The 26,016-nt window shown below is 38.4% G+C and overlaps 2 protein-coding genes across 2 annotated transcripts; one reads left to right on the top strand and one right to left on the bottom strand.

Annotated features, from left to right (window-relative positions):
- Positions 1-4,275: 4,275 nt before the first annotated feature.
- K441DRAFT_660788 (arad-like aldolase/epimerase) lies at positions 4,276-5,572 on the bottom strand. Its single transcript, XM_067648769.1, has one exon. The coding sequence runs from the start codon at positions 5,430-5,432 to the stop codon at positions 4,608-4,610; it is 825 nt and encodes a 274-aa protein (XP_067503478.1). The 5' UTR covers positions 5,433-5,572; the 3' UTR covers positions 4,276-4,607.
- Positions 5,573-8,437: 2,865 nt separating this feature from the next.
- On the top strand, positions 8,438-8,925 carry K441DRAFT_562994 (uncharacterized protein; the record flags this gene model as incomplete). The annotated part of the gene is made up of 2 exons (XM_067643588.1): positions 8,438-8,767; positions 8,818-8,925. Coding segments are annotated over 2 exons (438 nt in total), but the record flags the coding sequence as incomplete, so codon positions are not given.
- Positions 8,926-26,016: the final 17,091 nt, after the last annotated feature.

Here is a 26,016-nt window from a genome sequence, read left to right as displayed (position 1 = left end):
GAGAAAGTGGAAATAGAAGAAGTAAGGAATAAAGGAGAGTTAAAGGACCCTTACTGGGGGTTTACTACCTATTTATTATATAGTATAACTGCGGTAATATAAACTACTGCTTTGTAAGGCCCCTATTAGACAGTTTAGACCTAGAGAAATATTATATTCTTATTATATAAGAACCGTATTATAATACCTTTATATAATTAATATACTGCCCCTAAGGATTCTAGCTCCTATATAAACCAAAAGCAGCTATACGCGTGTGCTTTATAATTAGCAAGGCTATTAGCCTATCCTTATAGTTATAGTAGGCAGTTAACCTAGATATTATAGTTATAATAATCTAAACATATAGGGGACCGGTATAAATTATTAATGTGTATAACCCTAAGGTTAAAGGGGTTTTATAAATAGAGAATATTATATTGGTAATAAGCTTACTAAAAACTAAAGGTATAGAGTTTATTCTACTAGGAGATATAAACCTCTACCACCCGCGGTGGGGGGGTATCTATATTACTGCAGATTAACAGTTAGAGTGCCTATTAAGAGTTATAGATATCTAAGGCCTTAAGCTAGTTACCCCCTTAGGAGCAATTATATGGTAATAAGGCACTGCTAGAAGTATAATTAACCTTATATTTATAAACGAAGGCCTATACTAGAGACTTAAAAGGTATAACCCTGAAGAAGAATAGGTACTTACCTTAGACTATATCCCTATCTAAATATAGCTAGACCTAAATACTAAAGCGTAACTAAATAGAAAAAGATATGCAATAAGGAAGCTTAAGATAAACAGTTTCTTTAATATAGTTAAATAACAACTTTAAGACCTAGAAGAAATCCACCTAATACTAAATAAGCGAGGCTTATTGGCTACCCCTGAGGAAATTAACTAAAGACTAGAAAGGATCTAGGCAGCAATTAAAAATAGGCTAAAAGAGCACTGCCTGATTTTAAAACTAGGCCCCTATACGCGATATGTATAGTCTATATAATGCGCAGTTCTAATTACCAGCTAATAATAAGTAAGAAGGAAATATATAAGTAGCTATAACCCTAAAGATAAGAGATAATATAAAGATATAAGAAACTAGCTAAAGAATACCCTAAAAAAAGAAGTAAGGAATAACTGGAGATGGTTTATAAACGAGTATACTTCTAACCCGAGCCTCCCCTATAATAAGGGCCTTTAGGCTATAGTAAAATGGGTAAAGAAAAAGGTAAGGCGCTTAGTAGAAGACCTACACCTACCACCCCTATAAAGAGTAGGAAAATTATAGGCTATAAATAATAATAATAAGAAGGTAAAGATCCTTATAGAAAGGTTCTTCCCCTAATTAGCTCTAGTAGACCTTAGTAATATTATAGGCAAAATACTAGTAACTTGCCTGCGGGTTAACAGCAATATAATAATAGAGGAAATAGCTAGAACTATTAGCCGCCTTTTAAATAATATAGCACTAGGACTAGATAGGATTCTAAATAAGGCCCTAAAAACCTATAGGCTATTTATAGCACCTTGGCTTATAGATGTAGCTAGAGTATACTTTACTATAGGCTACTACTTGCGACTTAGAAGATCTATAATGACGGTTGTCCTATAAAAAGAAGGTAAAGTAGATTACTTAATCCTAAAAAGCTACCGCCCTATTGCCTTAGAAAACACCCTTAGTAAGATCTTAGAAAGGGTAATAGCGGAATATATAGTAGATATAGTAGAGAAACACGCCCTACTACTATAAAGCCAAATAGGGGCAAGAAAGAACCGCTTAACACTATTAGCACTTACGCTACGTGCTACCACTATTAAATCTATATAGGCGATGCGAAAGGACTTTATAGTATTAATGCTTAGCCTAGATATTAGTAGTGCCTATAACAATATACCCTATAAGCGTTTCCTGTATATCCTTAGGGTAAAGGGCTTCCTAAAATAGATTATATAATTTATTTAAGGGTTTATAGGCTAGAAAGAAATATTATTAGTCTTTAGTAGATACCAGAGCCCCCCTATTATAGTTATAATAGGAATACTATAAAGATTACCCCTCTTGCCTATACTCTTCTTTTTCTTTATAAGTAACCTACTTAACTCCTTTAAGGAAGGGGCGACCTAGGGAATAGGCTTTATTAATAATATAAACCTAATTATATACGGGCTAATAGCCGTAAAGAATTGTAGAATACTAGAGAAAGCTTATAATACTTATATAGAATAGGCAAAATGTTATAGAGTCTAATTCTTATTAGAGAAATACCAGCTAATTTATTTTATAAGAAAATGTAACTAATCTGCAGATCTCTAGTATATAATTTACATTTAAGGCTTTAGGGGTTAACTAGTTTAGGGCCTAAGGGTATTAGAAGTATAGGTAGATAGTAAGCTCTGGTGGAGCGTATATGCGGCGTAAGCGGCCTATAAAGGCCAAGCATAGTTTATTACTTTATCTAGGATTATTAATTCTATATAGGGTCTATACTTCTAGAGGTTACGCCTACTATATATAATAGTCGTCCGGCTAACTATAATATATAAATCCAGTATTTAGGCCATTAGAGAAACTAAGAAGGGCCCCCCTAAATTACTTTTTAAACTACTTTAAAAGGTCCAAATAGCCTGCCTTTAGAGTATTATAGGTGGGTATAAGTAAACGGCCACAGCACTGCTTAAGAAGGAATCTAATATTCCCCCCCTATAGTTATATATTAAAGCTACTATAATATAAAGGATGTAAAATAAACGCAACTCTAATGTTATAAAGTATATTAAGACACGCCTAAGTAAACTATGGAGGGACCCTAGGGTGCCCTATAGGAGAATAAACCAATAACCCTAAAGTAGGGAAGAGATATTAGAGAAATAGGTAAAGAAAGTANAAGAANAATNGTGCNGCTTTAGGGCCTAGGCCTATATAGAGGAGGAAGGGAGACGCGTAAGAGGTTAGTAAAGATAATAGTAAGATAGAGAAAGGAGCTAAAGTAGAACACGTAAGAACGCTAGGAAACTATCTATTGTAATATAATACTAGTTAAACTAACGCTAGAGAGGTAAATAGGAGTTAAAGGTATAGAGGCTAACTTAGGTAAGACGAACCTAAGCTATAGTATAGTTAACGCTATAGGGGGTAAATACCTAAGGGCTCTAAGAAGGCCTAATAAAGGCAGAAAATATAATAGCAACACTCTTAAGAATAGGAATAATAGGACTAAAAGATTGGCTTTACTAGGTGGGTATTTTAGTAGGTAGCCTAAGATACAAATGTGGCTAGCTAAGATAGATACTAAAATATGTAATACTGCTATGCCCCCTATATACTAATTAAGAAATAATACTTTTAGTAGCTAGTATAGAGAACTATAATATACTGCTCTTAATATAAAAAGGCCTTAAGGCGGTTACCTAGTGGCTTATTAGTTAAAATATATTAAATTAGTTCTGGGTTATAAAGGAAATGGTAATAAAAGGTAAGGGGGCGGGTAGTAGGTAGCCCCTAGTAACTCTACAGTAGTAGAGTAATAGTTTGTAATACTAGCGCGTCTATAGGCTTATTACGGCAGCAGTGGTTCCTAAGGAGGTTAAATAGTAAGGTAGTAGAGCACCATAGGCGACTTGTAGGCGCTAAGTAGGCGAGTCCTAAAAGGCGGGGAGATGGATTACGGGGTTTTCTTATTTTTCTTAAATAGAGTTTTCTCCCTATATGTAAATAAGGAGTAGTCCGCGTGGGCCCAATAGGGATCCGAATCGGACGTTAAGCAATGAATTATTATTATTATTAAGTGGTTGTTAAGATATTAAGGTATAAATTTGGTGAGTTTTAAGGTGGGCCACTAGCCCGCGTGGGCCACTAGCCCGCCGACTACGTTACTGTATAAGGTAAGGTATATAAAAGCCTAGTATTAGCGTATAGAACACGTATACTTCTGGTCTAACGCTTTACTGGATATGTAAAGTAGGGCGCTAAGGCCCCTGTTTGCAGAGCGGGATAAACTTTATTAGAGCTGCATTCGAGGGGAAGCCGGTTTCGCTAGCGACTGTATAATCGTCCCCGCCCATTATCGTAGGAGTGCTTTTCCTCCTCGTCCAGCGGAATGAAAACACTAGCGTCTTGGGCTCGTTTTTGGGCTCCGCTGTTAACACTAATGTCCGGGGACCAGTTCTAGGACTTAGGAGTTTCGCCTACTAAAATAGAAGCTCTAATTTTAGTAAGGGGCAGGTTTTAGCCACGCTTTAGTAGAGGTATTTTTAGGCACGGAACTCTAAACCTATAACTATATCTAGCTAACAGGAACCGCCAAAAGGGCAACTGGTAATAAAGTCTTTAACGTCCCAAGCCCTATCTATAAAACCCGTAACACGCAAGAGATTATATAAGTAGGAGGGAAATATTAAAGAAGGGTGACGAGCAAAAAAAAGACGAAATTTTCCAAAGATAAAAGGAGAGTATCTTAAAGAAAGGTGATAGACTTAGAAGGCTCTTTTAGGCAGATGTTTATATCTTCCGCATTTCATCTTCCCCGGCACTGTTCAGGTGTATGTCCTGGAGCTTAGGACACCCTGAACAAGTCTATTCAGCCGACGCCACATCCTTGATCAGTCCATCAAGTACTCATACCGGCGGCGTCCCAAGAGTATTAACATACAAAGGATTTACCTCTACCTCCCTAACCCACATCGCCCACGGTTTGCTCGAGCTCCAATCATTCATCACGCTTGCATCCGCCTGCTCTCTCATATCCAGATACCTGACTCCATCTGTATGGCCCAGCTCTCCATCCTTAGCCGCAAGCGCAGCCAGCGTGAGAGCTTTTCGTTGTACGCGGGCATTGCTGGCTGCGAAATAGGCGCGGAAGGTTGATTCGGTGAGGTTCGCTCCTATAGTCGCGAAGCCGTGACCGCGCATCACGACTAGAGTGTTTGTGGGAGCGTTGCTGGAGCTTGAGTTGGCGAAGAGAGAGGCCAGTGCAGCCCCTAAGGGGTTGGTGCTGACGAGCATGTCGTGGACTTGAGAGTTGTTGTAGTATTGTTCAATCTCGAAGACGGGAACTTTGGACCCCAGGAAGCCGGCCATGTGATAGCTCGGCCTCATGTCCACGCCCGCGATACCGTAAGGAATCACGTCCTCACTATGACTATGAACCACGCTATTTACCTGGGGGAAGCGCTTCAGGATCTCCGAGTGGATGTAGCGCTCTGCGTATCCTGCTGGATCGGAGGAATTGACGGCCTCGCCGGATGAAACGTAGTATTCGTTGATATCGGCTGGAGAGGAGACGAGAGCAGGTGCAAGCTGCTTCGAGAGAAAGAAGGTAGAAGCATTGTTCGGGTTCCTCACCGAGACATGGCCGTAAGCATCGAGGACGTTGTGGTAGTGGAGGATGTGGTTGGAGGTTATGAGGGTGGAGAGGAGGGCGGTCAGGTTGGTAGAAACCATTTTATTCTCGGTTTGATGTCTGAATGTGAGGATGGGCTTAGATATTAATCGCCTACAGATCGGAGGACGGACATTGCTATTGCTTGGACTTTATAGATCTACAGGTAAAACTCCTTAGTACAATACCGGGTATATAACGATACCATTGGTATTACGATCTACACGCCCTGATCAAGCCTTTTTTGGTGTAATTAACGATAATCTAACTTTTGACGATATCGTTAGGTGCCTCCACCAAAATCGGTATAACCAGTTTTAATTCGTCGGATTTGGCCTTACCTTACCGCGAGTTCAGCCATTAACTTTCATTAAAATCTGACAAATTTAACCTTAGATCTTACTCTCCATACTTAATTCTACCTTATTAATTATAGGTAGGTCTCGAAATTCTAAGGCCACGTCGTCATGGATTCTCTGACTTTGAACGCCAGAAAATACGCGCCCACCCCAGTCTACTACAATCGGAGGTTGCTCGCTAGGCAAGCGACTTCCTCCGTCGAAAAATTAATTAATCCTTAATATTAGAAATAATGAGCGATAAATTTAAGCAGCTTAATCTAGCTAAATTGCCTTGCAGGCAAGGCCTACGAGAGCACGTAGCAGAGCTCTACGCTGGACCAGATCACGATGCGGAAACAGATAAGGAGGACGCCCAACTACCTCAAATTAAGCTCAATAAGGCGCTAGAGGCCTTACGAACCCTTCGATTGTATAAGGAACAACAGGAAGCTGGTGATAGAGAGGCTATTGTAACTCTGTTAAGGCGCGATCGTCGAATTCAAGCCCGATAGCTTTAAAACACCAAGCAAGTGGCGATCTCCTCTTTTTTGGTAGAGCCAGTTGCCCAATTACGGCTTCGCGCATGTAGATACATAATATATACTATGATTTTGATTTTTGGTGTATCTTACATACAAAACCTGAATACAACGATACCATTGGTATTACGATACGCTCGGCTGCAGAAGCCATATCGTACTAAGGAGTTTTGCCTGTATAGGCAAAACTCCTTAATACGATACCGGGTATATAAAGATACCTTTGGTATTACGATATACGCGCCCTGATCAAGACTTTTTTGGTGTAATTAACGATTATCTGACTTTCAACGATACCGTTAAACTCTACCACCAATATCGGTATAACTAGTTGTATGGGAAGGCGTATATCTGGCCCGTAAGGAGGATAATCTATACCCTTTAGGCTTTAAGATCCACTTTTTATTAAGTTTTTACTGCTTATTCACCCTACACGTGACTCTTGATATAACAATACCATTGGTATTACGATACATTTGGCGCCAAAACCCATACCGTACTAAGGAGTTTTGCCTGTAATGGTGTTTATGCTTCTTCTCGTGCAACAAGTTCTGTACCACATATGACATCACTACCAGCCAATCGGAGTTGTATGAGGTAGACATGCATGGAGTCACTCCATTCTCGCGAGCTAAGGGGGGCTGGGCGTGTACAGAAGCTGGTTGCTCTAATGGGACTTGCTTTCGGAATGAGATGTTGAAGCGCTTGCATGTGTTGAAGACGTTCTGGATCACACACACTGTGTCTTTCGTAGAAGAATTGGGCTACTGATGACTGTAAAATCTAACAGATTCTCGAGGGGAGAGCTTTGTGAGGTTGAAGCGAACACAAGGACGTGAAAGGCTCGAGAGTGGATGGGCGACTCTGCCCAGTAACTGCATGGCGATCCGTGCAGCCGGTTAACGTCTTAGCCACCCACTCGAGACAATGCACGGGCCTCCTACCAAAATCAAAACATCAAAATACCCCTTTACTACACTACCACTATGTCCTCTACTACCCCCCAATTGCTGTCGCTTGACCAAGAAGATCGAATACAAATTATTCTTTAATTATTGGAAGCCGATCCTAATTAATCTGGCCGTTTGCTTGCCCGAATATACGGTCTATCGCCTTCTTCTATTTACCATCGTCGTAACGGCCGCTGGTTGATTTTGGGGTTGATTTTGATATCAAATTGATTTTGATTTTCGTAGGAGGCCCGTGCATTGTCTCGGGTGGCTGTCTCGTTTGGGTGGCTAAGACGTTAGACGGGTTCTACGGAGGACGGAGCAGAAAGAGATTTCCCCTTCCTTTTTGGGACTAGCGGTGTTATCCCCATAAGGTGCCCATAAGGTTGCTGAGGTTTTGGGCCTCTTTGGGGGGCCTTTGGCGGGTCTAGGGGCATAGACTGCCTGAAACCTCGTTACTCAAGCGACAGAGCCCCCATAACTTTAGCGACCTTATGGGGGGTGTCCACTAGTCCCAAAAAGGAAGTGGAAATCTCTTTTTGCTCCGTCCTCCGTACCGGCTTTCTCCGACGATAGCGCGTGCCAAGCCTTTTCGGCCCTTCCAGGATTGCACTGTGAGCACAGTAACTTGTACAACCAGATTGACTCGATGCAACTGCGGCTGCACCGCGGTTTCTGGCTCGGTGACGCCCCTGCACGACGTGGGAACCTTCACAATCATGCGATGGAATAAGGCGGTGAAGGAGTGCTTTGTTTTAATGCGTCCCGGCCAAGAAAGCGCCGGCCACCCAATGCAGCAAAGAGCCAAGAAATGGGAAGAAGGGTTGTCGTCAGTCTCAAACGCTCGTCTTAAGAGACATCAGTCCTTCCTCCCACACTTTTGCATTTTATATCCCCTCTTGATTTTTCCTAAACCGTCGTTCCATACTCTTCAGAGTTCTCCTAAGTTTACAGGATGAATTGTCCATCACAAACCGATAACACTCTTCTCCATCCAACCTAGAACCAGAGCCCTCCGCAGTTGGCTGCTGATCTGACGACTCGTCAGGACCTCAATGGCATAGCGAATGCCAGAGAATAGAGAGAGTCTTAAAATAAGGCGACGAACATGCAAATCTCAGGCGCTGAAGAGGTGCACAATTCTCCATAGGAACCACCCCGGACAGTCGCAAAGCTGGCTTCCGATGGGAAGCGGGCCCAGAGCTCTACAGAGTGCAAAGACGCTCCGTAGAAAGCCTTTCTGACTCGCTATTCCCTTCGGATGCTGCAAATTAGCATCAAGTACGCGAAGTTCGTTGGACCGGGTTTTCTGATAGCGGTTGCTTATATTAATCAGGGGAATTATGCAACAGATGTTGCGGCGGGTGCTGAAACCAAATTCGCTCTCCTATTCATAGTCCTGATATCTAACATATTCGCCATCTTCTTACAGTCTCTCAGCATCAAGTTGGGAAGCGTCACCGGTCTCAATCTGGCTAAGAATTGTCAGGCTCATCTTCCAAAGTGGCTTACGATCATCCTATACGTCCTTGCAGAGTCGGCCATCATCGCAACAGATATCGCTGAGGTGAGCAATTCTTTTCTCGTTATTTGCCCTGGTGGCGTTAATAGGATTAGGTTGTTGGGTCCGCCATTGCATTGAATCTCCTTCTCCACATTCCTCTTGTAGCTGGATGTGCTGGCCTATTTGGAATATATATAAGCTCATTGTTGATTTTATTATAAATTGATCAAATATCACCTGTATGTGGCCCGCTTCGTGGGGTGGCTCGCTTCCCGGTCAGCTACGTTACTTGACTGTGACGTAGTATGTACTTCGCCAGTTGACGCATGAGTTATTCTTGGGCTAGGCTGGGCAGAATTCAGCTTACGTCTGGTGGCGCGTTGCCTGCGCTAGCAGGGAGGGTGGCCGACCCGTTCCGGCCACACCCTTGTGGAGATGGCGGAATATACATACATACTAGACGACTTGCCAAGAAACCTAAATATACGGTCTTCGCTGTTACAATAGCTAATATTAAAAAAGCCTTAGTACTAAAGAAGCATACTAACCCTGCTATAAAAGTACTAGTAGATTACTATAAACACCTAGATATATTCTTATAAAAAGAAGCCAATAAGCTAGTAAAGTACCGCGCGGTAAGTCTAGGCTGTTGGGTAGGACATATAAAAAAATTATTATTCTAAGTTAATAGCCTAGGAGACTAACTTAGTACTATAATAGTAATAGATCTATTAGTGTATTATAACTACCTAAGTAATATTTATACCCCTTAATAGAACGATGGCAGTATATATAGATCTGCAAATTATTATTTAATTACTTAATAAAAATTGCTGCTATAACACGGGAAGTTAACGCAAAGGTCACTTTCTAAATATTTGTCGATTAGTAGTCCGTGTACCGATTATAAGAAAAGAATAAGAACTCTATCTATTAACGAGGGCTTTAGAAGCTCTCTATATACATAAAATAGGTCTAAGTAACTAAGTTAAATACTATAGGCAACTGCGATAAAATAGGTAATAGAAACAGGTGGTAAGATATAGGGTACTAGGCATTAAAGTTGGTAGTAAAATAATAGTAAGATAGCGGTAAGGAAACCCGATCTGGATTAACATACCCCCCTAGCTTTAAGCCCCTATAGGTTAAAGCTATATTGCGGGTCTTGGTATAGTATTAAGTTAAATATATACCGTAGTAATTTAACTCCTAATATTTGTTAACGACTTAGTTAATTAAAGCATAAGTATAGCAAGAAGGGCGTATGCAAGCCTGTATGATTGGATTGTCTATAAACGAGGATCTAAAGCTAAAGAAAGGAAAGGAGAAGAAGAGCAGCGCTGGTTAAAGTAGGGTTCTTATATACGGTCCTCTAGTTACGTAACCGCGAAGTTCTGCTAAGTTCTGCTAACTAAGTTCTGCTAAGTTTTGCTAACTAAGTTCTACCAAGTTCTGCTAGTGCCGTGACATTACCCCCCCCCCCCCCTTTAGTAAAGCCTGTCCTTAGGCTTTATATATCCGTATTACACCTATAGGGCGTTCTTATCCTTATGTTCTTCTAGTAGCTTATTATCTTTATAATGCTAGCACTCTATTTACTCGTCTAGGTACTTTAGGGGTCCTGGTTTATTAGGGTAACGGCTATAGAATTTTTAAAGCTTATAGGGACTGCTAATAAAGTTCTATATAGGGTACTAGGTAGGGTCTAGGTTATAGCCTTTCTAACTAACGCGGTACTTTAGCGTTTTCCTTACTAGTTTANAGGTTAGTATTTCTTTAATTTCCTATTTATTATCGCCATTGACTTAAATTGGTAGGGGTGGTTCATTCTTTTATCTAGGTAATAGGTTATTTGCGGCTTTTTATAGCTTATCCGGTAAGAAAATAGGGTAGACCTTAATTAAATCCGGGAGCTTTACTTTATATAAGTTGCCTATCTTTTTAAAAACCTTATACGGTCCTGCTATCTAATAGTCTAGCTTATAGCTAGGCCGTTCCGTTTTTTAGTTCTTTGTTATAACCTAGACTATATTACCTATAGTAAAGTTAGGCTCGCGCCTATGCTTATTCGCCTGCTATTTTATTAATTTTTAGGCTTTTCCTAGGTTTATCCGGGTTACTATTTAGGCTTCTTTTAAGCGCTTAGCGTACTGCTAGGCTTCCTTATAGGATAGTTTCTTATATATAGTCTGGGGTCCTTTTAGTCTTTTCTAGTTAAAGCTTATATAGGGTAAGTAGCCTATTTCTAGTTAAATAGGGGAAAATCTAGTAGAGTTGTGGGGTAGGGTCGCTTAGGTATAGTCTATTAGGGGTAGTAGTTTAGCCTAGTTATCCTAGAAGTAGTTAATAAAAGGCTAGAGTCTCTAGTCTAAATATTAATTCATAATCTTTATCTAGCCATTTATCTAAGGGTAGTATACTATAAAAAGCTTTAGCCTAATACCTGGACCCGGGTAAACTTATTCTAGAAGGCTAATATAAACTACGGCCCTTAATCGGATATAATAGTATCTAGCGGTCTGTAGATTTAGTAAACATAGTAGATATATAGTTAGGCCGCCTCTTTAGTATTAATATTTTTATAATAGGGGATTAAGAACGGGCGTTTGCTAAAGCGGTTAACTAGAATTATAACTATATTGTATCCGTTACGGTATAGAGGTAGTTTATAGAAATCTATAGAGATATATTACTAGGGGCAGTTGGGTATTGGAAGGGGTTTTAATAGTCCTAGGGTCTTATCTCGTAGAATTATAGACCTACAGCAGTTATTACAGTTCCGTATATAACGGTTAATATCTATTACTATTCCGGGCTAGTAGTATTAGTTACTAATAATCTTACGGGTCTTATTCTTTCTAGGGTGGGCTATAGAGACCTAGGTATATGCTTTGGTAATAAGCTAAGTCCGTAAATTCTATTCCTTTACTACTACTAGCCGTTCCTAGTGCTTAAGTAATCCATTTTTAAGGGACCATAGGCTAGTATCGTTCTTTGCCTTTTTACGGTACTTCTATAGAGAAGGGGCCGTACGGTTTATCTATAGCAGTTTATTAATAAAGTTAAGTCCTAAGGGGTTTATAGGATATATCTCGGCGTTTAAAGAGTTGGTATTTAGTTCTACTTTTATCTAGGGGTTAAGGTGCTCTAGTTGTAGTAATATCTTGGTCCGTAATAAGATCTTTATAGCCGTCTAGTTATCTAGGTCCTATTTACGCCTTATAAGGGCGTCCGCACGGTTAGTAGCGCCTAGCCTATATATAATTAGGAAATTAAACTAGGATAAAATATCCGCTTAGTGCGCTTGCCGGGCTATAAGGGCCTTAGTTATTATAAAGTATTCTAGGGCCTTATAATCCAAAACTACCTAAATTAGCTTAGGGGTCCCCTCTAGCTATACGCGCTAGTGCTAAAAGCTAAATATAATAGCTAGCATTTCTTTATTATGGATAGGGTAGTTTAGCTTAATAGCTATTATAGTCTTTAAATAGTATACAATAGGGTGCTATTCTCCGTCTATTTGCTTTTAGGAAAAGACGCTAGCTATAACGCTATTAGAGGCATCAGTTTCTAGAATTAAGGGCCGTTTTAGGTAAAAGTAGGCAAGTAATAAAGCGGAGATTAGCCGTTTCTTAAGCTTATTAAAGGCCTGCCTATATATAGTGTTAAAGTAAAAAGGTTAGTTCTTTTAGGTAAGGCGGTTAAGGGGCTAAGTAATCCTACTATAGTTTTTAATAAAGCGTTAGTAGAAGTTATAGAAGCCTAAGAATAACTATATTCCTTTTACAGTCCGTAAGGGTTCCTACTAGTTAATTACAGCTATCTTTTCTAGGTTTACCTTAATTTCGTTTATACTAATAATAAATCCTAGGTACTTTATATATTTAACACTAAATTCTAATTTCTTAATATTAGCCTAGATGCTAGCTTTATAGAGCCGTTATAGAACCTTATATTCTAGCTTATTCTTAAAGTAAATTATAATATTATCTAGGTAGGCTATATAGAAGTCGTTAAGGTAGTTAAAGAGTATATTATTTATATACCACTAGTACGTAGCTAGTCTATTAGTTAGTCTAAATATAAGTACCTTATATTTATACGTTTCGTAATAGGTTTAAAATATAGTAAGGTTTTTAGATTTAGGGTCTATCCTAATTTAATAAAAGGCTTAATAAATATCCAGCTTTATAAAAACCTTAGCCCTACTTATTTAAGCTAAAGTCTCTTTAAGTAGGGGCAGTGGATAGCGGTCTTTGCGGGTTATACTATTTAGCTTATAATAGTTAATATAGAAACAAATTCCTCTATTTAGCTTTTTTATAAAAAGAATAGGTAAGGTAAAAGGGACTTAACTAGGTTTAATAAAGCCCTTATTTAAGTTATTAACAAGGTATTATTTAGTGGCTTATAACTTAGTAGTAGATTAGTGGTTAAGGGGGCTAAAGCTAAGAGTATCTTCCTTGCCTAGTTTAATCTTAATCTTATAGTAATATAGTTAGTACAGTGGAAGTATATTAGATGCTGCCTTAGAGAATATATCCTTAAATTTCTGGTGTTTTTAGGGCAGTTTCTGTTCTACTAGCTCCTTATCTATAAGCTTGCCTTCTTCTTAAACTAGGGTTTCTTTTTCTTTAATTATTTAATTAATTTTATATAAGCTAGTTATAAAGGCAGCAGTATTCGGCTGAACTAAGTTTTGGTAAAATCCTATAGCGCTAATATAGTAAATATTAACTAGTAGGAGGTCCGTAGGTTTCCTTATAGCTGTTTACCGGACTATATTTATAGTTTAGGGTTTATAATCTTTTTTAGCTCCTATTCTATCTTCCGCAAGTTATCCCTCTAATCTATTAGTTTAGTATAGTATCTAATATTCCTTACTACTCTTAGTAGCTATATAGGGCCTAAGTTCCCTATAGGGAGCTTAGCTAGCTTATTACTAAAAATTTTAATTTCTAGTACGGGTGGTATAATATAGGTAGTCTATGGGCGGCGTAGTATACAGATCCATTACCAATTAAGCTATATATCTTTCTTAAAAGCCTGGTCCCTTTGTATAGTATTAGTTTAATAAGTGGTGTTTATCTACGGCTGTATAAGGTTTTCTATTATAATGCTAATTTCTTTTATAAAGGAAGGCGTTAGGGGTATAGTTTTAGGCTAGATAAGCTGTCTGTTCTATATATTAAGCTATAAGCCTAAATAGGCTAGCTATTTTCTCCCTAAGATTATATTATAGCTTTTAAGGTCTATAATAAGAAAGGGGATATTATACTACCTTTATCTATTAACGCGGAGGTAGATCCGCAAGATAGTTATAATAGGTAGCCCTATCTATCCGTTATACCCGTAAATAAGAATTAGTTTAGGCAATTCTCCAAGGGGTATATTTAAAAAGTTAGCTAGTTTTATAGCGCACTTTCATCAGGAAAATGTTCATGCCTCCTAATAGTACTGACAGGCTCCTAATAGCTCCTGTTAGGGCTGCTAGGATCTCCAGGAGACCCTCACACTCGGTTTCCTATCAGGAGCCTATTAGGAGGCCGCCCGGACCAAACAGACCAAACGGACCTCCAGGACCATCAGGACCATTAGGGCAATTAGGACAATTAGGACAATTAGGGTAATTAAAATAATTAAAACTCTAGATTTCAAAATAAGGTATATTAATACTCCAGTATTTATAGCAGTTAAAATATATAATTTAGGTTAATTTTAGGCCCTATTCTATGTACACGATGCTTTAAGCAATTTAAATAATCTAAATCGATCCTTCCTACCTACCACCTATATCTATGTCTGTGTTTGTGTCTACTCGGGCGTCAAGTAATTAATTAAGGAGACGAGGGGTAAAGCTCTTGCATAGGCTCCAAACCGTCAATTAGCGGTGTTCCCGATAATCCGCCGGCCGTATACTAATTTCCTAACTAGGCCTAGTACCTGCCTGCCTGCTTGTCCTACCTGTCTGACCGTCCTACCTATCTATACCTACCTATCTGTGCCTATTATGCCTACTTGTCTATACCTACCTGTCTATATCTATAATTTAGGGGAGAGGTCGGCCCGATCAAAGGCTCTGCTTAATTCAATTGGTCGATTGATCGTATTAATTCGATTGCGATTAATTGTATTAATTCGAATCATTCTCTATAGGCGTTCGCTGGCTATATATTTAAACGGTAGTCGTCTAGGGTGCCTCCCTAAGAGGCCTTAATTCGATTTAATTCGGTAATAGGATAATATTAAGGCTCTGGTTCAATTCGATCGATCGATTAAATTAATCGTAGTGTTCGCCGGCTGGTCGTTTAAACGATTATCGTCTAGCTTTGGCGACGGTCGTCTAGTTTTAGCGACGGTCTCTAGTTCTAGCGACGGTCCTCTCCTACCTGCCTACCTACCTGCCTACCTACTTACCTATCTGCCTACCTACCTACCTATCTACCTGCCTGCCTGCCTGCCTGCCTACATTAGTGTTTGGTTTAATTTAGGGGAGGAGTCGGCCTAATCGAAGGCTCTAATTGATTCGAATCGTTCTCTATAGCCGTTTACTAGCTATATATTCAAACGGTAGTTATCTGGGGTGCCTCCCTAGGAGGCCTTAATTCGATTCGGTAATAGGCCGATATTAAAGCTCTAGTTCAATTCGATCGATTAATTAAATCGTTTGTGGTGTTTACTGGCTAGTCGTTCAAACGGTCGTCTAGCTCTAGGACGGTCATCTCATTCTAGCAACGGTTGTCTAGTTCTGGCAACAGTCGTCTGGTTTTAGCAACGGTCCTCTGCTGGCTGCCGTTCTAGTGCCTCCTAAGGTAGAAAGGATATAAGGAAGGGTAAAAAATAAGGTGGCTACCAAGGGGTAACTTGGCAGAGGCACGTGTAGGCTATCGGGAATATAGCGGGGACCTAATAGTAATATGTGTCATGCGGAGCTTCGTGTAGAGCTTCGTGTAGAGCCCCGTGTAGAGCTTCGTGCAGAGCTTCGTGCAGAGCTTCGTGCAGAGCTTCTGTAGAGCTTCGTGCAGAGCTTCGTGTAGAGCTTCGTGTAGAGCTTCTGTAGAGCTTCGTGCAGAGCTTTGTGTAGAGCTTCGTGCAGAGCTTCGTGTAGAGCTTCGTGCAGAGCTTTGTGTAGAGCTTCGTGCAGAGCCTCGTGCAGAGCCTTAGTAGTGTGGCTTGAGGGGTGTGCATAGGGTGTTGCTTTGGGGGGGTATCCTGCCAGGAACCTGACAGGACGGTCAGGAAATACTAGTTTCCTGTCAGGAGCCTGTCAGGACGATTAGGAAATACTAGTTTCCTGTTAGGAGCCTGACAGGACGATTAGGAAAATCAAAGATCCTGGTAGGAGCCTGTCAGGACAATTAGGACGATCAAGATCCTGGTGGCTCCTGACAGGAGCCTGTCAGGAGCCTGTCAGGACGACCAGGACGATTAGGAAAATCATAATCCTGGCAGGAGGCCTCCAGGATCTTGGCACCCCAACAAAATGCTGATGTTATATTAATTAAGGTAAAAATATTTACTCCTAAGTTAGCTAAAGCAGAGGTTAAAACTTAATATCTATTACGGAATAAAGTATAAGGAATAGTATAGCTTCTTTTACTAACTAGTTAACCTAGATTAACATATAATATATTAATCCCTTTTAACCCTAGATAGAAGTCTTCCTTTAAAGTTCCTCCTTTTCTAACTCTATATTATCCTCCTAAATTAATAGGACCTTATTTATCTTTACCGCTATTAGGCAGTTCTTTATAAAGTAGTTTTTTTAGCTATGTAAAAAGCAAGCTCCTTAATTACTAAGGGCTTATCTATAGGGGTTACTATATATAGGCTAAGTATATACTAGGCCCGTGGTAGGACTAGCTATATAACTAGCTACTAGTTTAGCGGTAAGCTATATAATAGGAAATATAGGAGTTATAGATTATGCTAGGGCATTATGGGCCGTTCTTATAGAACTTATAGTCTAGTTTAAAGAGTTTCTAGCTTTATACCACTTAGCTTATGCCTTAATTTAATAGAGGCCTTAGTTAATAGCTAGACAGTAGTCTATAAGTACCTTTAACGTCTATATAGTAGTAAAAACTAGTAGTATAGCGCGCTATAGGTCTAGTATTAAGTCTTTATAGGGAATTTAGGCTTAGCCGGCTAAGTATAAAAAGCGGATTTAAAAGGCTAAAAAGGTCTCCATTATTTTTATATTTAGGCTTTTATAATTAAGACGGGCGTTTTATACCTTAAAAGGGTCCTTATAAATAGAAGATAGGTAGTTAATTATTTCTTCTTTTAAGACAAAAGGGTTTACTAAGTCTATAGCATATCGCGGATATAGGTACGTTTAGGCGTCTCCGCTAGTATAGCCGAAGATATAGGCCATCTTGGCTTAGTTGTTAGGGAAGTAATTGTTGGAATATATAGACAGAGGTTATGTGGTCACGTTCTACCGATCAAACGATTGTGCCGTTACGCCTACAATCCACCTGCGCTAGCACCGTACTGCCACATGCCATCGACAAACCGATAGCGCCGCTATGCCTGCTATTACGATACTGATCGCGCCTGTACGCCTGCGATCTACCAACCAAATGATCATGCCTGTACGCCTACGATCTACCGACCGAATGATCGTGCCTGTACGCCTGCGATCTACCGACCAAATGATCGTGCCTATACGCCTACGATTAACCGACCGACTAATAGACAAGCTCTACGCTTGACCACTATCACTACCGCCGCTGGTACCGTACTACTACCTAAACAGACTGTTGCTGCTTCCACCTCCAGCTAAACCAACACCTTGCTGCCTTCCTGCAGCGCCACAAGCATAAAGAAAGAACTGCTAGTGTCGGAATATATGGATAGAGGTTACGTGGTTACAATGTCTCTAATTAGTCATCCTTATAATAACTCATCAGCCCCCTACTTAGGCACTGCGATCCTTACAATCCTTTACTTTCTACACCTATTGATAACAAGATAAATCTACGATTAATAGGCCAATTAAGTGCACTTGGGTGATACCGACAACTACTAATACTAAAAATATAAAATAGGAGCTAGCTTTTCTACTACCTTTTAGCCTAATCTCCCCAGAAATCTTCTAGTAGGATTAGTAAGGAGAAAGGGTATAAGAATAGTAAAAACTAGGAGACCCCCCTATAAGATACAAAATGCTAAAGACTTATAAGTCTAAAAAAAAACCTCCTATAGAAATAAGTGATAAAGAGTTTATATTTACTTTTTCTCCCCCCTCTCCTACTTCTGGCCTATTTAGAATAGAAGAAAAAAAAACATCCTTAGTCTTCTCCTAAAAAAGAAAACTAAAAACCTATAAAAAAGACAATAAAACTAACTACTATTGCGGATAGTATACCTACTAGTATATCTAGTGTACCTTTCCCTTTCCTTTCTCTAAAACAACACCTATAAAAGGCTTTAGATAGCCTAGTTTAGGCCTATAAAGGGCTAAAAGAAGAAAAAGAAGAAGAAAAAGAAGAAGTTAAGCGAATAGGGAACTATATATAGAGAATCCTAGTAGGAAAAAATCCCTTTACAAAAGAAGAAACGGCAAAAAAAGAAACGGTAGAAGAGGTCCTACATCAGCATTTTGTTGGGGTGCCAAGATCCTAGAGGCCTCCTGACAGGATTTTGACTTTCCTGGAGGTCCTGATCGTCCTGGTAGACTCCTGGCCGGCTCCTGGCAGGCTCCTGGCAGGATTTTGATTTTCCTGATTGTTCTGGTCGTCCTAACAGGCTCCTGGCAGGATCTTTAATTTCCTGATCGTCCTCTTACGGTCCTGTCAGGGTCCTGACAGGAAACTAGTATTTCCTGATCGTTCCTGACAGGCTCCTGGCAGGACCTTAATTTTCCTGATCGTCCTGTCAGGTTCATGACAGGATACCCCTAAGCGACACCTCTCCCAACCCCCCCCCCCAAAGCGACACCTCCTATGCACACCCCCCCAATGCGACACCCTCCCCACTGTGATACCCCCCTAATGGGATACCTCCCCCCTAATGCGACACGACCCTATGTGCGCGTGCGCGCGACACATAGTGCTATCGGGTCCCCGCTATATTCCCGATAGCCTACACATGCCTCTGCCAAGTTACCCCCTTTGCAGTTACCCTATTCTTTACCCTTCCTTACATCCTCCCTTAGGAGGCACTAGAACGGCAGCTAGTAGAGGACCGTTGCTAAAACCAGACGACCGTCGCTAGAACCAGACGATCGTCACCAGAACTAGACGACCGTCGCCAGAACCAGACGACCGTCGCCAGAACTAGACGACCGTCGCCAGAACTAGACGACCGTTGCCAGAACCAGACGACCGTCGCCAGAACCAGACGACCGTTATAAGAACTAGACGACAACCTTTCGAATAACCAGCTAGCGAAGACCACGAACGATTCAATTGATCGATTAATCGAATTTGATATTGGCCCATTACCGAATCGTATCAAGGCCTCCTAGGGAGGCACCCTAGACGACTACCGTTCGAATGTACAGCTAGCGAACGGCCATAGAGAACGACCTGGATCAATTAGAGCCTTCGATCGGGCCGACCTCTCCCCCGAATTAAATCAGATACTGACACAGGCAGGCAGGTAGGTAGGTAGGTAGGTAGGTAGGCAGGCAGGTAGGCAGGCAAGCAGGAGAGGACCGTCGTCAGAACCAGACGATAATCGTTCGAACGACCAGCCAGCGAACACCACGATCGATTCGATCGATCGATCGAATCGAACCAGAGCCTCGATATCAGCCTATTACCGAATCAAATCGAATCAAGGCCTCCTAGGGAGGCACCCCAGACGACCACCGTTTAAACTTACAGCCAACGAACGCCCATGGAGAACGATTCGAATTAATACAATCAATCGCAATCGAATCAAGCAGAGCCTTCGATCGGGCCGACCTCTCCCCCGAATTACAGATACAGACAGGTAGGCATAGACAGGTAGGCACGACAGGCACAGGCAGGCACAGACAGGTAGGACAGGCAGACAGGCAGGCAGGCAGGCAGGCAGGCAGGCACTAGGCCTAGTTAGGAAATCAGCACACGGCCGGTGGATCATCGGGAACACCGCTGATCGACGATTTGGAGCCTCCGCGAGAGGCTCCTCAGTCGATCGCCCGACGCCCGAGCGATCGTAGAGCTCCACGACAGACACAGGCGGTAGACAGGAGAGATTGATTTGGATTATTTAGATTATATATAATTAAATTAATTTTGTATTTTTTGACTAGCTGCAAATACTGGAGTGTTAATATACCTTATTTTTAAATCTAGAATTTTTATTGTTGTCCTGATGGTCCTGATGGTCCTGATGGTCCTGATGGTCCTGGAGGTCCTGGAGGTCCTGGAGGTCCTGGAGGTCCTGGTGGTCCTGGTGGTCCGGGCGACCTCCTGACAGGTTCCTGACAGGATGCCGAGTGTGAGTGTCTCCTGGAGCTCCTGACAGCCCTGACAGGAGCTGTCAGGAGCTGTCAGTACTGTCAGGAGGCACAAACATTTTGCTGATGTAAAGGGACTAGTAAAAGAAGTAAGAGCTCTCCGTAAGGAGGTGGCCCCTACTAAGAAAACCTACGCAAAGAGGCTAAAGAAGAACCTCCCTTCTTCGTCCTTCCTACCCTCTATATTACTACTATCTCCTACCCCTTCTACTTCTACTAGAAGTAAGAAAAAGCAGCTATAAAAAAGGAAGCTAGTCCTAATTATAGACGAAAAGGACTAACCGCTAGATACCTTCTCTATACGGAATAAAGTTAACCAACTGTAAGAGTATATATATTAGGTCCCGCCGCGCTTGCGACAAGTTCGCAAGCACTTAGTCTTTTTGGCCGTATGGCGACGTGGAGGCGGGCCACGTTACACCAACTATTTACATTAAAACTGTAAGTAGAAAAGCTAGTACTAGCGTCTATAGCTAGAACTAAAGGAAAGTAAAATATTCTCTTTATAACTATAGAAGAGTATAATATAGATTTCCTAGTTAAATATAAGGATATTTAGTATAACTGCTTTACCTTTTAAAGAGAACAAAAACTAGAACCTTAGGTTTAAGTTATAGCCTATAGGGTTCCTACCCTACCTTTTTTAAAAGAAGGAGGCTCTAAGCTTCTAAAAGAAGAAATTAAGACCTTTAATCCTATAGAGATATAAGGACTACCTAGATGGATCTTATTTAGTATAAAAAGATATAATCTATAGACCAGATTTGGCTTTATAGTTTTTACTATAGAGAATAAAAAAAAAGACAAGAAATCCTAAAATAAAAAGAGATATTAATTGTAGGTATAGCTACTAAGGTAGTAAAATACCTTAAAGTCTCTCCTACTACGCAGTGTAATAGCTACTAAAAATTTGGCTATATAGGAGACAGATACTCTACTAGGGCCTATAGATATTATATAGCTGTACATCTATCTAAAGACCACATCTGTCCTACCTATATAGTAGGGGGCAGGCCTTATAAGCATACTACCCCTCTTTGCATTAATTATAAAGAAAAACACCCTACTAATAGTAAAGACTGTGAGGTTCTTAAAGCAGCTAAACTAGTATATAGTACTAGTGTAGAAGATTCTATAGAAGAATAAAATTAATAGAATTCTAGAGGGAGGTAACTCCTACTAGGCTTTTAGGTAAAAGATAGTAGAGAGTAAAAGAATAGAAATAAATTGCAAAAGGATAGGGATAGGGGTTAGGATTTCTTATTATTTTTCTTACCATTTTCTTATTCCCTAGTAGTTATAGTATCTTAGTATTTTACTAGGAAACTATAAACTCCTAGTTTAGGGGTTTATAAACTACTAGGATATAGCTACTAGTATATATTAAGCTGCCTAGAAAGGGTTTATGTATATAGAACTATAGCGCTATAGCCTAAGGCTGCATGCGTAGTATTATACGTAGTATAATATAATGGATATTAAAATAAAATAAAATAAAATAAAATAAAATAGCTCTAAAGCTTCCTTTCTACCTTTTATAAACGCTATATTGCTAAAATAGGCTCTAGACCTTATTAATGCTCCCTTATACTTAAATTCCGCCAGAATTCCTCTACTACTACGATAGCTAGGTTTGCCTAAAAAAAGCTAATTAAATAAATTATGTATAGGAACCGTAAGCTGGTAAATATTGGGCATAATATACACAATAGCGATAATTTTATAAATCTTTAAGATATTAGGGACCTGCTCACCTAATATATAGGTAATTACTTACCTTTACCTCTCTTAAATTTTTTTCTTTCTATTCTATATAGGAGACCTTTCCTCTTTTCTCTTCCTTAAAGATAGTTTCCCCTACTATTGGAACCTAATAGATTAAAGTTTTGCCTATATTAGACGTAACTATTATACAAACAGGTATCTAAAAGTAATAGTTAGATTATTAATAATATAAAAGGGGTGGGTTATATACTACTTACCTTTAGCGGGTATATTATAGTTACTAGCCTTTAGAGGTCTTTAAAGGTCTTTAAAAGTCTTTAGAGGTCCTTAAAGGCCTTTAATAGTCTATCTATACATTAGTTAGTAAAATACTAAGTAAAGGTTATACATGCATATCTACAAGGCCAAGCTATATAATAATTCTTATTAGAGTAACGAAAGTGTACGTAGACTTAAGCTAGGCTGCAAATAATAAAAAATATAAAGTTGCGCGTAAAGGCAGCCTAAATCCAAATCACTAAACCGTATAAACATGGGAAGACGCCACTTACTCTACATTTTTATTCTTGCGTATAAAGAAGTTCCCGCTATATATTATAGGTAGTAAAGATTAGTAAAGGTTTTAACCTAACTCGGGGTTATTAAATGGTAAGGAAGGGGTAAATAGATATATTACACCCTAGCTTATAAAACTTAGGTATATTACCCTTTAGCTACCCTAGTTATCTAACTACAATAAAAGCTTGCAGATATATATAAGATAATAATATTCTTAATAGCCCCCGCCCCTGTAACGGAACCTTATAGCAAGAACTACAATGGGCTCGTTAATAAGCTAGGTGTGTAGGTAATATAAGATAAAGTTAATAATATAATAATAACTGGTGGAGTGGTTGCCTAATAGATTAACTCCAATTATATTCTAAGAATTACTATAAGGAAGGAACTATCTAGGTAGGGACTGTAGTCCTTTAAATACACAACCGTACTCCTATAAAATCCTTCTTATACGTAATATACGTGTTATACGTGTTATACATACGTTCCTCTTATACACTGCGTACACTGCGTACAACATTATATAACCTTAGCTACTATTCCTCGTTATATAGTTCTACCGGTTCCATCCTAGACCGTACCTAAATTAACTAACTAGCTTCTTCCGACTTCTCTTTAAGTAGTCATAATATTATACTTAAAGCGTCCATAACACTATCTCCTTCCTCTTTATCTTCGTCCTTAAAGATTTAAAATATCTCTAGGTCGTTTACTAGAGGTATAATATCCGCCTAATTAATTTAGTTAATATCGTTGCTTATTATACTAAAGGCTCCTTCCTCCTTATAGGCGCAACGTTATGCTTATACTATTGCTGCGATATTATCTCTTAGTAAAATTATACCGTCTTTATATTCTCGTTATTTGGAAGAGGGGTTAGTCTATATTACGTTAGCGAATCTATTTTTATAATAACCGTCCTCTTACTTAAAGTATACTAAAGTAAATATTNGTTCGTCCTATAACGTTTACTCCGTCTCTAATATTAAATATACGCGACCTATTACTCTAAATAGTCGTCTAGTTCCCTAATTAATTTGTCTTAGGGTTTTATATTTAATCTACTGCTACGTAACTAGATAGTAAACTATCTTAGGCTCTTACTAAGCTAAAACGTTCCCATAATGTGGAGCAGAAGGCTCTTAAAACCTATATTACGGCGTTTACTCAGTTACTCTGTCTTAAGAAGGTTTATAAGAAGGTATATTTTAAGGAGTAAAAACTTATAGAATAGGGTCTATAGGAACTTAGTAATAAGAGAACTAATCCTCTTCTAGCTAAAAAGGAAATAGATTTAAGTAGTTCGGTAACTACTCTTCCTAGGTCCCCCTTAGGTAACTTATTTTTTAGCGATCCTTTTTTTTTAATACTGCCTAACCTAATCTCTTTTGATACTCCTATACCTTTTCTATAGCATTTTCTAAATTCTCTAGTAGTTCCTAGGTAGTCTTATTATAGCCTATTTACTTAACCTCGTACTATATTTTATTATTAATATCCTTATAACTAATAATCTTTAAAACTTACTATTTATTTTCTTCTTATCCTTTATACATATCTACTTTATAAGCTAGTAGCTTAATATTCCTATATACTAGCTCTAATATTACAATATACTGTATAGAGTAGATCTTTATTCTAGCTAGTAGGTTTAACTTAAACGTAACTAGTAAATCCTTTATATAATTTTAAAAGGTCCTAGTCTAATATAGTCTAACTTCTTACTTAGTTGTTAACTTTTAAAAATTTTATATAGTAGCCATACTTTATTTCCCTCCTTAAGATCTGGTCCCTTAGATCTCTTAGCATTATAGTACTTTTTTATTTTCTCTTATACTCCTTTTACTAATTCTATAAGGTCTATATAAAGATTTATTAATATCTTTATTTTTTCTTTTACTATGCTACTTATCTTTTTCGCTTATTATAGTAATAATAATATTTTTAGCTTATATCCGTAATTTGCCTTAAATAGTAATATACCTATTCCTTTTTAAGGTATTATATTGTATATAAACTATATAACTAGTAATAGTAATACCTAATTATTCTATACATAATTAATATAGTATCTTAAATACTACTCTAGTATCTAATTTAGTCTTTCTATTTAACTATCTGTCTGCGGATAATATACAGTAAAAGTTACTACTTTAACTCCTTATTCTGCTAAGAATACCTTTTAAAATACTGCTATAAATCTTAAATCTCTATCTAATATAATTTTACTTAGTGCTCTATATCTTATAAACACTTCTTTAATATAGATTCTAGCGACGTCTTCCGCTGAGATTTCTTCTATATATACTATAAAGTATTTCCACTTTATAAGCTTATCTATTATTACTAAGATTATATTATAATCTTATCCGGTAATAGGATTTCTTAACTTTAGTAACTTAATAATAAAGTCCTATAATATAACCTTCTATAGTCTCTTTAGTATTTTAATAGGTTATAGCCCTCTATATAGCTTATACCTTATTAATTTATTCCTTTAGTAATTTAGATATTCCTTTATAACTTTTTATACTAAGCCTTAGATTCTATTAATAATATACTCCTCTTAGAGTCTTAATACTAAGCCTATAGCTCCGTTATGTCCCTAAGTTATTCCCTTATAAAATTCTTCTATAAATTACTCTACTATACTTCTTAGGATATACTTTACTTCTTAGTTTTTATATATATCCGTCTATAGATCTTCTAGCTATACTTTTAGAATTTTTTACGCCTAAAAGCTTTCTAGTGTCTTATAAACTCTTTCTAGTCCTTCCTAAGTCGCTATAATTTTTAGATAATTATACCTAATTAATCCGTCTATATCCCTTTATAGTAAAGCCCCTAATAGCTTTTTATCGTTTTATAGTTTAGCTTTTTAACTTAAAGTATCTACTTACGTATTATCTATACCCTTAGTATACTAAATCTTAAAATAGTATTCTGTAAGCATCTCTACCCATTTAACCTATCTTTAGTTAAGTTTCTTTATTATTAGGAATCCTATTAGGTTCTTATAATCTATCTTAACTATAAATAGTTTCTCTATACCTTATAAAAACGCTTTTTATTTTTTTAGTACTATAACTATACCTAATAACTCTTTATTATAAATGTTATAGTTTAACTCTAGTAGTATTATCTTCCAACTATAATATACTACTAGGTGCTATCTATCTTAATATCTCTATATAAAGTATGCCCCTAGTATATAGTCTAATATATTTATCTTTACAACCGTCTTTAGACCTAGTTAATAGATCTTAAGAACTAGCTTCTAGGTAAACAACTCCTTAACTTTCTTAAAGAGTTTTTGCTATTCTTTTCCCTATACCTATAGTTCTTCTTTCTTTATTAACCGCGTAAATAGTTTAATATTTTTTAACTACTACGCTATAAACCTTCTATAGTAATTATAAAACCTTAGGAACAATTTTAACTATATAATATTCTCTAGTTCTTACTAATTTACTATAGCCTTAATCTTCTTTAAATCTATACTAAGTTAGCCTAGTTTAATAATAAATTTAACAAAATTAGTCTTCCTAGTAAAGAACTTATATTTTTTAATTGC

This window comes from Cenococcum geophilum (genome assembly GCF_001692895.1).
Source record: "Cenococcum geophilum 1.58 unplaced genomic scaffold K441scaffold_24, whole genome shotgun sequence".
NCBI classification, from domain to species: Eukaryota; Fungi; Ascomycota; class Dothideomycetes; order Gloniales; family Gloniaceae; genus Cenococcum; species Cenococcum geophilum.
The sequence above is the reverse complement of the archived record's forward strand: the minus strand, read 5'-3'. Positions and strand labels throughout refer to the sequence as shown.

Bases quoted from the DNA above. Each gene is read 5' to 3' on its own strand.
- K441DRAFT_660788 (XM_067648769.1), bottom strand. From the start codon at position 5,432: ATGGTTTCTACCAACCTGACCGCCCTCCTCTCCACCCTCATAACCTCC.